This window comes from Bactrocera latifrons, unplaced genomic scaffold (assembly GCF_001853355.1).
Source record: "Bactrocera latifrons isolate USDA-ARS-PBARC rearing strain unplaced genomic scaffold, ASM185335v1 scaffold_170, whole genome shotgun sequence".
Lineage (NCBI taxonomy): Eukaryota > Metazoa > Arthropoda > Insecta > Diptera > Tephritidae > Bactrocera > Bactrocera latifrons.
Window position 1 is genome coordinate 237,624 of NW_017535186.1, and position 12,065 is coordinate 249,688.

Genomic DNA, 12,065 nt, shown 5'->3' on the forward strand with positions numbered 1-12,065 from the left:
CAAGTAAAATACTCTCATTGACTCGTATTTTTATCCAAGGTCTGAACTGCAGACTGACTTAATCTATTTACAGAATTTTGCACACTTTAATTTCTCAATTGTAAAAAATCAAAACCAAAATCCAACTATTAAAGAATGGTCTACCTATTTATGAATAATAATATGAATTCGACTCTGACTATGAGTTACTTTAAGAACGTTTCAAAAAAATTTAAGTCAAAATATCTAAAATAGCGGCCCTATGTTGTAAGCGAACAATCAGCTCACTCCACGTACACGGACCGCAGAAGCGGTGATAACTATTCATTTAAATTGTATTCCCTTAAGATAGGTCGATTCAGCTGGTTCCGCGGTCTTGCGTCAGTCACTAACTGAGGCATTGCAGCGTAGTAAGCAATTCTGGTATTTATGTTGATATTGTCACCCTAACATTCCTCGCTTTGAGCGACAATAATACTAAAACAATAAACGCTTTGTTCCCAGTGTTTTTCTTTGATGAATATGGCAACATTTGCTTGGCGAAAAAAGATGACTGTTGCCTTATATTTTGCTTCGCTTCGAAAACTTTTTGTGCGAATGTACATAAAACAATTCAAAAGTGTACTTCAAACATTTCTTTCAAAGCAAATGTCTAACGCAAAGCGAAGCAAAAGTTTTAGGTGAATTGGCCTAATATGGCAAGAATAGAAAATAAAGCAACAGTTCGTAGTTTTCAGTGAAACCGTGCCAGCTAATAGCTCTTGCAAGTCTTCATGGTTGCCATATTTTACTTTCGTAAATGAGCAGATATAATTTAAATTCATTAATTTTTTTATAATTTATTTATGGAAATTATTAACACTCTTAACAATCAAATAGATGCCACGACGCCCGGTAACTGAGCTATAAGTAATATATATAAGAAATTTATTTACTTAATACTTGATTCCAATGATTTCATTATTGAATCACTGGTAAATCACGTATTAAATTTGATGGGATGTATATTTTTTAAATAGTTGTGTGTATCCGCAGGATGTTGGTCATCTAAGTACTTCTTCTTTGTTTTTCCTTAAGCAAAACCACAACATTTTCTGTACAATGAATTCAGCAGTATTCGAATGGGTATATATCATATTGCATACAGACTTATATTTGTCACGGAAGTTATCGACTTAAAACTGCCAAGATAATTGCTCATAAATTTTGTAATAAACTGGATATTAATTTCCTGTGTTTAATATATCTGTATGTGGACAAGCTTACCATTTTCATTTTGTCTTTCTATATTTACTCACATCAAAAATTGTTCCATTGTGATGATTTATGAATAAAAATACTTATATTTTGTCATCTAGGTAATCAACTGGGTTTTAGGCATCCAATTATATTATCTTGCTTTCTTCAATTAAAACTACTAAATATATCTTTTACGTCTCCTATCGCATTCAAGTAGTTTACAATAGCAGAAAACGATTAAAGAGAAAACCAGATTTATAATAGTTGTGATTTATGTATATTTGAAAAGTTGTACAAAATACATACTTAAATACATACCAGGGCCAATTGAATTGTAACATTTATTAGAATTTTCTTATCCACAGGTTGTTAAAAACTCTATACGCAATAAGACAGGTATTTCATTTCCCAACCATATTAATATTTCATAGATGGGGGCTACAAAAAAACTCAGTTATTTTCAAATAACTGTTGTACTTCAAATACATACCCAAATTCCCAGGAAAGAGGATACTATGTTGAATTTGGTTTAAGTTCAATTAGGTAGCCGGTGACAATGCTAATGATGTTAAAATCATTTTACATAATAAATTTTTGTGTATTTGAAGTTACTACATACCATCAGTAAAATATGTACCAAGACAAATCATTTTAACTAGAATGTGAATTTGTGAACCATAAGTACTGAAATCATAAGACCACGCTCTTTCGTGACACCTGGGTCTGAAATAGTCCACTCAGCTTACTGTTCTGGTCAGTCATTAGTTTACCTAGATAAGTTTACTATTTTCGTACTTATATTTTATTTTATAAGCAGTAAGTTTTTACATACCAAAATCTGAACAATGGCGGTTTATGATATTTTTCTATAATCGAGAAAGAGATTTTATTCAAGAAATCGCAAAAAGAAAACATTCAATCGAATTTATGATTAGATACATAATAAAATGCGGAAAATATTTTTATTAATTACATACGTGCTACCGGAATCGTCATGTACACATTTAAATCATATGATGATGTTGTAGGATACAGATGTAATTCCGTTTTCAACAAAATCTGTTTTTAACGACGATGACGTTCCCGCGAATGTGACCTCCGTCTAGAACTGTAGTTATGTGCACGCGATCGTGATCTTGACCGTTTTCTTTCTTCCCTCACAGGAGAAGCAGCATTTACTCGTCGGTCACGATCTCTTTCCCTTTCTTTGTCCTTTTCTGATCGTCTCTCTGATCTATTATCAGAACTACTTGCTCCACCTCCACGTTCGTTACGGCGTGCTCGGTCTCTAGATCTGGACCTATGTACACGAGAACGTCGATCTAATTCACGACCACCTACAAAATATCGCGATCTTTGTCTATCATCACCGCGTTCATTAATTTTTCCGCTTCGTTTAAGTTCTGCTTTACGTGGACCTGCAGTTTTTTCCAATTCTACCAACTTTTCACGAATAGTAAGGAATCCCAAATGCAACTTACCACCGAAGTGGTCAGCTAGTCGAATATCGTTATCATGAATACCTAAGTAAGCAGAACAAACCTCACATACACGCAACTTTTGCTGTTGATACGTTGATGCAGGCATTGATGTACGATACTCGTGTTCTGCTTTAATTTTTTTAGTTCGCAATTCATCTATTTCCTTCATCAAAGACATACTTTCTTCGACTTCTCCAGCTTCCCCGAGCGCTTCGGCTTTAGCCAGTTTTTTGCCGATTTCTTCAGCTAATGCATGTACTGCATTTGCTTTTTCAGCCACCTCAGCAGTTAATTCCTCTTGTGTTTCCTTAAGTCGCTGTTTAGCAGATTCTGTGCGACGGTCACAATCGGCAATAAAAGCCTGTAAATGCTCCATCGCCTCTATGTCATAGTAAAAGTCATGCGATTTGGCTGCGCTTTCATAATCAGCTCTAAATGCCAAATCATGAACTTTTGGACACTCTCCAAGATCCATGCGAGTTGAAGCAAGAATATCATGGGGACAACAATCTAGCAAAAAACTTTTACACACACGGGCATCAGAAAATTTAAGACCGCGTCCATCATCTCCATTCCGAGTTGTGCCCATTAACTGATCAAGCATTGCCCTCATTTGATCCGTGGCCGACATTTTGATACTTTTATCTATTTATTTTATATTTTTAAGATCGAAATATATATTTTCGCCAAACACACACAATAACCTTGTCTAGAGAAGAAATTTATGTTATTGCAGCGAATTTTCGATATTTTTCAATTTTAACGCGTTTCGATAACATGTCAAATTTGAGTTTTTTATTGATTACTGCATTCAAATATCTGGAAAGAGCGCGTTCAGTAAAATAGAACAAATTAAAAAATATTTGTATTAAAATTTTTCAGAAGTACTTATAATTTGCCTAAACAAATAACTTAGCAAATCGTACTTATGTAGTGATGTTTTGATGCTACGAATCCAAATTCTTTATAATAATTAGAATTATACTATCTTTTCTAAGAAAATTGAACAACAGTTTTAAAATAAAAGGAACACTGTTTTAAGCAGCCGAATCGAAGGAACTGCTGTATCGTCACTGATTTTTAAAAAACCTTTACTGCTTATAACGAAATGCTAATTTCTTTTGTTGAAAATGACATGATATCTATATATCATACAAAGAACTGGGCTTATTTCAAAAATCCTCCATGTTGAATACATTGTAAAAAGTGGCTACACTTGTGAAATGCATAATTGGCAGGTTGTTCAAGAAAGTGAAGTTTACTAAAGTGTTGTTGTGTGGGTATGCCGCGGTAGGTTGTCAGATGATAATTTGCACAACGAAAGTAATAAATGAGCAATGTTTAATTAATTTTGGGCGTAAATTTTGCAACGTGTTTGTTATAAATCAATTACACCGTCAGGCCAAGTGCTTTGCATAAGTTCCACATATTTATAGTAAAGGCGTATGAATATATTTTTTTGCGAATATGAAATGTCTCTTGGCTTTGTTAAAAAAATACTACAGTGGCCAATTAGTTATTGAAAATATCGTAAACCTATTAGTATGAAACCTAAACTAAATGCAAAGTACGGTTTTAATTAAATTACAAATTGGTGTAACTTATTAGTTAGTAAAAGTTATAGCATTGGTGGTTTGGAGAGCGTATACGAAGAACTTAAATAATCTATAATTGACTGGTGTTTGCATTGCGTTGTAAAGAGTACTATATATTAATTTTTTGTTTTAAATATGGCTGAGGCGGCGGCGAATGAGCAAATTCATGGTTATCATGATGTAAGTTAAAATAAATGTGTTATTGCTAAATAATTAGTATATTAGAAGTTCAAGACTTTAAAATCATTTGTTTCTTTTTATCAACTTATCCCAAATCTTTAGTTCTTGTGAAAATTGTGATTCATTCACAATAGAGAACCACTTATTATTTTACTCCTACACCATTATTTGCTTTCAACAAGTGTATAGTTACGACTATAGTTACATTTATTTCTTTAGATAATTAGTATTAGTTAGATTAATAAATTTAAATTTTTTTATGGATGAAAATATTTTAATTTAATAAAGCTAATAAAGTATGTGGTACTTTTCTATGAATGGACCTTCTTTTTCTTATTTTTTTAGAACGACTCAAGTGATACATGCCATTTACGTATTATAATCATTAATGGAAAATCATTAGCAAAAAAGGATATATTTGGGGCAAGGTAAGGATTGCCTTCTACTATTTATATGTTCCCATGATTTGAAATTACTTTTATGCGATATTTGTTATCAAAAATATTTATGTTACTTAAATTTCTTTTGAAAAAATATATTTTTCTTTTAGTGACCCATACGTAAGGATTGATTTAAATACAATTAATGGTGATATAAATATAGATTCCGTTTTAACGAAGACCAAAAAGAAGGTAGTTAACAATTTTTTAAGAACTATCTTATATACTTATTGTATAACTAATCTTTGTATTTTAGACACTCAATCCTACCTGGAATGAAGAATTCGTATTCAGGGTAAATTAACTTTTTAGTGAAAAAAACTACATTAAAGTTGTACTTATGCACAATGTCGTTATCCTTTTTCAGGTCAAACCTTCCGAGCACAAATTAGTGTTTCAAGTATTTGACGAAAATCGTTTAACCCGTGATGACTTTTTGGGCATGGTTGAACTAACGCTCAATAACTTACCTACAGAGCAAGAAGACACCACTATAAGCCCACAATCTTATTCACTAAGACCGAGAAGGTCAGTAGGGTATGTTAAATTCATTTTTTACACAATTATATTTTATTCGTTTTATTTTGAATTAAAGAAGATGCACTGGAGTGAACTGTATTTTTTACACCGAAATGCTGCTGTTTTTCGTTTCTTTATACATATATTAAAATTTAATTTTTGTTATTTTTGTTTAACCACAATATTTTTCGAAAGTTTTTATTTTAATGAAATAAAATATACATATATACATACATATCAATGTTATAATATGCACATTAATATTCAAGCAGCGCAAAGTCACGGATAAAAGGCACACTAGAGATATATCATGCATTTATACATGAAACAGGGGAGAATAGTGAAAGTGACACCGTTGACGGAGAGTGGGAACATATGGAAACTGTCTCACGGATGGGCGAAACTCCAACGGTAAAAGTAAATTGCATATTTATCTGATTTATGTTTAATGTTTACTTTTTTTATTTAGGGACAATTTCCCTCCAGTGTTAACCACGAGCCATTACCGTCGGGCTGGGAAGAAAGGCAAGACGCAAACGGACGAACTTATTATGTTAATCATACTGCACGGACTACCCAGTGGGAACGCCCATTAGTGTAAGTATTGTAATACATTTAGTAAATCCTTAAATTATCCTTCCAAATAATTATATTTAACTTTTCAATAAGCTTATACAAAAAATATTGAAATTTTATTTACTTACTCAATACAATTTTTTTAATATATGAAGATGTGTTAACAAATCTTCTTTAACATTAGCTCAGCAACTAACAACAGTAATGTTAACGTTGAAGCGGCTGCTTCTGATTTTCAACGACGTTTCCACATTAGTGTGGATGAATCGGACTCTGGCCGACCTCCAGTAAGTCTTGAAAAAACTTAACATATATTTTTTCTTGAATTCTCTTTTTTTTGTAGGTCACCCCTAGATCGGAAGAAGACGCGTTACCGCCAAATTGGTCAATGCAGGTGGCACCGAATGGTAGAACTTTCTTTATTGATCATGCTGCGCGGCGTACGACATGGATAGATCCAAGGAATGGTCGTGCTAGCCCAATGCCAAATCAAACACGAAGAGTTGAAGATGACTTGGGTCCCTTGCCGGAAGGTTGGGAAGAACGTGTTCATACAGATGGACGAGTATTTTACATTGATCATAGTAAGTATTGAACTAGAAAATAATTTCTTAAAACTACATGTAGATATGAATATTGCAATTAAATTGAATAATTTCGTAGATACTCGCACCACCCAGTGGGAAGATCCACGATTATCTAATCCAAATATTGCCGGCCAAGCTGTACCATATTCCAGAGATTACAAACAAAAGTATGAATATTTCAAGAGTCATATTCGAAAACCTGTAAGTTGGTATAGTTTGTCTTATAGAATTTTATAAACTTCTCAAAAATTCTTTTTTCAGACAAATGTTCCGAATAAATTTGAGATTCGCATTCGCCGTTCCTCAATTTTAGAGGATTCCTACAGAATCATAAACTCTGTGACCAAAACCGATTTATTAAAAACTAAATTGTGGGTAGAGTTCGAAGGTGAAACAGGGTTGGGTAAGTGAAATATTTTCTTTTTCATTTTGAAAAATATAAAAAAGCATTTTTCCCTTTTAGATTATGGAGGTCTGGCAAGAGAGTGGTTCTATTTGTTATCGAAGGAAATGTTTAACCCATACTATGGACTCTTTGAATATTCAGCTATGGATAATTATACACTACAAATTAATAATGGCAGTGGTTTGTGCAATGAGGAGCACTTAAGTTATTTCAAGTTCGTAAAAAATAGTTTGTATTTAGCATTTTAACTTATGCTGATAACCATAATTAATAAAAAAATTACTTGCATATATTTGGAAACACATACAAATTTTCGGATAATTATCATCAAAAACTCGGAAAAAAACTTAAATACAACTTAACAGCACATTTATCCGAATGAAACTTTTTTAATATAAATATGTTTCAAATAGTACATTAAACAACTATATAATATCTTGCAGGTTCATCGGTCGTATTGCCGGTATGGCTGTCTACCATGGAAAACTCCTAGATGCATTTTTCATACGTCCATTTTATAAAATGATGTTGCAAAAGCCAATTGATTTGAAAGATATGGAATCAGTTGATACCGAGTATTATAATTCTTTGATGTGGATAAAAGAGAACGACCCACGGCAATTGGAATTGACATTTTCTTTAGACGAAGACACGTTTGGCCAAAAGAGCCAACACGAGCTAAAGCCAGGAGGCTCTAATATTGAGGTTACTGACGAGAACAAGGATGAATATATAAAGTGAGGAGTTATGAACTTAAATATTTTCAGTAGATTATTTGTACTGTTTCTTCCAGGCTTGTCATTGAATGGCGATTCGTTGCACGTGTTAAAGAACAGATGTCATCTTTTTTGGATGGCTTTGGCTCAATAATTCCATTAAATTTAATTAAGATATTTGACGAGCACGAGTTGGAATTATTAATGTGTGGAATACAAAATATTGATGTGAAAGATTGGCGAGAAAATACCCTCTATAAGGGAGATTATCACCAAAATCATATAATTATACAATGGTTTTGGCGCGCTGTACTCTCCTTTTCAAACGAGATGCGTTCGCGCTTATTACAGTTTGTAACCGGCACTTCACGCGTTCCCATGAATGGCTTTAAGGAGTTGTACGGTTCCAATGGCCCACAAATGTTCACTATTGAAAAGTGGGGTACTCCTAATAACTATCCTCGAGCACATACCTGGTATTTACATTCAACACTAGCTTACAAATGGTTCGAAAGATAATCTCGTATATGTTTATTTCAGTTTCAATCGTCTGGATTTACCACCTTATGAAGGCTACGTCCAATTAAAAGATAAATTAGTAAAAGCTATTGAGGGTAGTCAAGGCTTTGCTGGAGTCGATTAATATCTCTGGTAGTAGTTGTAAATTTCCCAATAGCAACGAAAAAATCCGCCACTTAAGGTAAAGCGCGGTGTCGAGGCCTTTTACGCTGACTTGTGTACTTATTTTTCTGTTTATTACTACATAATAATAATTTTACGACCTTCCTGTTATAAAAATATAAATACCAAATTATATCAAACAATTTTTGTTTCAAATACAGAATCACTAAGCTGATGAATAAGAATTATAGCCTTGTCTATATTAATTTCCAAAATGACTCTGATCGCCAGTCGAAAGTAACAGTATGTGTTCCTTGTTTCCAGTGAGTACTGAGTCTGTTCATACGTCGGATAATTATCTTCTGCAGTTTCTAATCATGGTTAACTTTGTCGTTAAGCGTTGCAGCTGCCTTCAGTACACCCTTTTTATAAAATTCTAACATTCTAAAGTTGTTGAGGATTTCTATGAAGTACTTCAAAAATTAAAATCCATGAGTAGAGAGCAGGATCCCTTCTGGGAGTCCTTATCACTCCTTTAAATATTTGCTTCACCTTGTCTTTGCCAAACACGTCTCAAGAGGTTGAACCATATGAAAGTTGACACATCTGTAAATAATGCATTGCTCCAATCATTCTTTTTACTTTTAGATATCACGCGATTCCTACCTCTTCCTGGCTTGCCATCCGAGACGAGTTGAATTCCGAATCTGCCCTTCTGTCCGTGCAAGCGATAACTTGAGTAAAAATTGAGATATCGTGAAGAAACATGAACATATGTTCTTTGGCACCCAAGGATGGTTGGTATTATAGATAGGCGGATGAATTCCACGCCCACAATGCCCTTATGTGAATACTTATAAAGTGTCATAGATAAACTCCAAAATAAACTACAATCGAACTATGTAGGGCATATGAGGTTTGAAAATGTTGAGAAAGTGGACGTGACCTCGGCTCGGATATGGCGAAATTGAAATGTTTTGTCATGCGATGATTGGGAGTATAAATTTTTAATTGATAGCTAACAAGTTTAAATCACTTGATGTATTGTTGAAAATTCAAAACTCAGAATGGGTGTTTTAAATTCTATGCCCAAAATTTATTATTTTGACAGACAATGCGAAATCGTATCAAAAACAGTTATTTTGAGGCGCTCGGATACTGGATGGAGTTGGACAACACTTTATTCCTAATTGAAAAAACTGACCGAAATGTACGCGTCAGTTATTGCAATTAAACATGTGTTAATTTGAAAAAAAAAAACACCTTAACGCAAACTAACCGCGTAAAGCAAAAACGTTAGTTTTGAACGCACTGTACGTGCACATGTGAGCATATGCTTTTTATTTTAGGTGTAAATGGGTATTTATGCATATATCTGATCATTTTTTTCCGTTATCGATTAATTTGAGAAGCGAGGTCTTTCATCAGATTAACCATAAAAGTGGTTTTAAAATATAACTTAGTTTTTGTCATTGATTAATATGAAACTTTAGAAATTTACCAGTTTGTTAAATTTGCCGACTACTTTTACGATAAGCCATTGTTACGGTATTTTTCGATATATGAATAATCGATTATTTATGTTACATTTTGACAATATATTTCGAGAATGTTTTCTAACGGCATTATTCATGTTGCTGTAATTTTTATCATTTATTAAAAGATTTTTGTCACTTTTTCGAAGTAATTTTGCTATTCAGTTATAAATTCAATACTTGATTGGATGATATTTCATAAATCGCCTACAAATATCGATATTTTAACGCATCTCTAATATTGACTACATAGTGGTTGGCTAATTTGCAGCCGGGTACTTAAATGAATTTTTACTTTTGAGATCAAAATCCTTTACAACATTAAAAGCTTTATAACAAATATAATTTATCATTGTAAACATAAGTGAAAATATATACATATAGCACATATACCTAATATTTCTATTTACAAATCATAAACTTTAAAGAAATGGGAGATGGTTGGCGAGGCAAAGCGGTTTCCATAGAGTGCGACGCAAATTTAGGTGTATTTCAAGGGGTTATAAAAAATATAACTGTAGACGTAATAACTATTGTACGAGCATTTCGGAATGGTATACCATTAAAAAAGCAAGATGCGGAAGTGAATTTACGGTATGTTTAAATATTTTCCCTAATATATAATCAAATCATTATAATCGAAGTTTTGCAATTACAGATCAGCAGATATAATTAGCATTTCCCTATTACCAACATTTAATGGACATAGTACTATCACAACCACTGATTTCAAAAAACCTGCATCTGTTAAGCTGCCAAATTTCGCTAATGCTGGTAAAATTGCCCTGRCCTTACCTGAAAGAAATGATGTATTTGAAAGAGATCAGGCTTCCTCATTACCAAATAGCACTTTCCCAAAAGATGAGAATCCTGTGGGGGAGCTCGCAAAAGGAATATCAAAAGTGAAATTTGACTCTGGCAAATATCGAAGGTAAGTAAAATTTTAACATTTGATAATAATTACTAATATTATATGCCATAGTGTACAAAGTTTGGAAAGTAAGGTATTTGATAATGGAAAAATGCATTTTAACTCCAGTGTTAAAGAGTTTTTCGGAAACTTGCTTCCGCCAAAAGTCGAGGCACGTTTGGGAAGTACACAATTTCCATCCTCACCAAATTCTGTGAATGTATACGATGTTGATAACTTTGATACTGCGAATATGGTGGGTGAAGAAGCGGCCTCTTGTTCCAAGCCCATAGATATAAAATCAAAGAAAATCTTAAATGGTGGATTTCCAAATGCACCTGATATTCCTGGTAATGGAAACGGAAATACAAAAACAAGACATGTTAATAACGGTTCAAATAACAATGGCAATAATCGTAAACAAAGAAAACAACTTAGAAAGGATAACATGAAACATAGCCAAACATTTGGCACGTCAGTCGATGATCCGCTGATACATGAGGATTTCGATTTTGAGGGAAATTTAGCACTATTTAACAAACAAGCCATTTGGGACATAATTGAGTCTGAGCAAAAGCCAGATTTGGTGCGTCAAACTTCAATATCAATGCAAAAATACCGACATGATGAGAATATATTGGTCAGTGAACCTGTAAGACTGAGACAAATTGAAAATATTTTCGATGGATCTACAGATTTTGTTACGGGTGAAGAGTTCTACAGTAAGATTAACTGAAAAATATGTTAATGTAAAAAAAATTAATGTATTTTAGATGAAGGACTAATAATACCAACCATACCATCTTTTGTACGTGCCAAAATTGAAAATTTAGCTGAAAAAGAAGGACTTTCCCTCCCACGACAATTGGACATACTTGCAAGAGGAGTAACCGATCTCGCCATATTAATATTAGGAGGCGCTAGGAGACTTACACCAACCAACTACCACCAATGGCCAATAGTTGTAATAATGTGTACAAAATCAATTAATTTAAGGTCAGTAACATTATTTTATAGCGATTGTATTGTGACACATGTATTATTATTTATTTCTAAAGGAATAGTGATATTGGTGCTGCAACTGGACGCCAAATGGCGTCGCATGGTTTAAAAGTGTTACTTTATATGGAGAATGAAAATACAACTAACAAAAGCGGGGAAATTGGTCTCTTCAAAGCTACGGACAATGTTATTGTTTACTCCGTCGATGGTAGGTTATATAAAGAAAGAGCATGTATGTATTTTCTGAACACCTAACACCGTTTTTTGTTTTTTTTTTAT

General features: G+C 33.2%; 4 protein-coding genes across 8 annotated transcripts in view; 2 read left to right on the forward strand and 2 right to left on the reverse strand.

Moving 5' to 3' along the window:
- Positions 1 to 49: 49 nt before the first annotated feature.
- Positions 50 to 3,438, reverse strand: LOC108966861 (putative RNA-binding protein Luc7-like 1). 2 transcript variants are annotated; one of them, XM_018929992.1, is made up of 6 exons: positions 2,196 to 3,438; positions 1,838 to 2,084; positions 1,709 to 1,777; positions 1,525 to 1,656; positions 145 to 1,418; positions 50 to 63 (listed from the first exon to the last, which is right to left on the reverse strand). In XM_018929992.1, the coding sequence occupies exon 1, from the start codon at positions 3,328 to 3,330 to the stop codon at positions 2,284 to 2,286; it is 1,047 nt and encodes a 348-aa protein (XP_018785537.1). In that variant the 5' UTR covers positions 3,331 to 3,438; the 3' UTR covers positions 50 to 63; positions 145 to 1,418; positions 1,525 to 1,656; positions 1,709 to 1,777; positions 1,838 to 2,084; positions 2,196 to 2,283. The 2 variants fall into 2 exon arrangements, with proteins under 2 accessions (XP_018785537.1, XP_018785536.1); XM_018929991.1 differs by lacking the exons at positions 50 to 63; positions 145 to 1,418 and having other exon boundaries at positions 1,546 to 1,656; positions 1,838 to 1,988; positions 2,051 to 2,084.
- A 525-nt stretch (positions 3,439 to 3,963) lies between these two features.
- LOC108966875 (E3 ubiquitin-protein ligase Nedd-4) lies at positions 3,964 to 8,587 on the forward strand. Of its 2 annotated transcripts, none has more exons than XM_018930008.1 (15): positions 3,964 to 4,474; positions 4,820 to 4,902; positions 5,025 to 5,106; positions 5,171 to 5,209; positions 5,282 to 5,451; positions 5,703 to 5,844; positions 5,903 to 6,030; positions 6,194 to 6,296; positions 6,353 to 6,593; positions 6,673 to 6,797; positions 6,858 to 6,999; positions 7,060 to 7,216; positions 7,446 to 7,739; positions 7,796 to 8,194; positions 8,259 to 8,587. In XM_018930008.1, the coding sequence occupies exons 1-15, from the start codon at positions 4,430 to 4,432 to the stop codon at positions 8,359 to 8,361; spliced, it is 2,253 nt and encodes a 750-aa protein (XP_018785553.1). In that variant the 5' UTR covers positions 3,964 to 4,429; the 3' UTR covers positions 8,362 to 8,587. The 2 variants fall into 2 exon arrangements, with proteins under 2 accessions (XP_018785553.1, XP_018785554.1); XM_018930009.1 differs by having other exon boundaries at positions 5,282 to 5,442; positions 5,706 to 5,844.
- Positions 8,588 to 8,689: 102 nt separating this feature from the next.
- Positions 8,690 to 9,599, reverse strand: LOC108966876. Its single transcript, XM_018930010.1, has 3 exons — positions 9,006 to 9,599; positions 8,892 to 8,945; positions 8,690 to 8,802 (listed from the first exon to the last, which is right to left on the reverse strand). The coding sequence occupies exons 1-3, from the start codon at positions 9,205 to 9,207 to the stop codon at positions 8,711 to 8,713; spliced, it is 348 nt and encodes a 115-aa protein (XP_018785555.1). The 5' UTR covers positions 9,208 to 9,599; the 3' UTR covers positions 8,690 to 8,710.
- A 386-nt stretch (positions 9,600 to 9,985) lies between these two features.
- Positions 9,986 to 12,065, forward strand: part of LOC108966872 (enhancer of mRNA-decapping protein 3) — a 2,944-nt gene continuing 864 nt past the window's right edge. Inside the window, exons 1-6 of one of the 3 annotated variants that reach the window (XM_018930004.1) lie at positions 9,986 to 10,149; positions 10,303 to 10,468; positions 10,533 to 10,805; positions 10,857 to 11,491; positions 11,558 to 11,780; positions 11,843 to 11,994. In XM_018930004.1, the coding sequence (XP_018785549.1) occupies positions 10,305 to 10,468; positions 10,533 to 10,805; positions 10,857 to 11,491; positions 11,558 to 11,780; positions 11,843 to 11,994 (1,447 nt within the window). In that variant the 5' untranslated portion in view covers positions 9,986 to 10,149; positions 10,303 to 10,304. Of the gene's footprint in view, positions 10,469 to 10,532; positions 10,806 to 10,856; positions 11,492 to 11,557; positions 11,781 to 11,842; positions 11,995 to 12,065 lie in introns of all 3 variants that reach the window. The other 2 variants (XM_018930003.1, XM_018930005.1) reach the window with 2 other exon arrangements.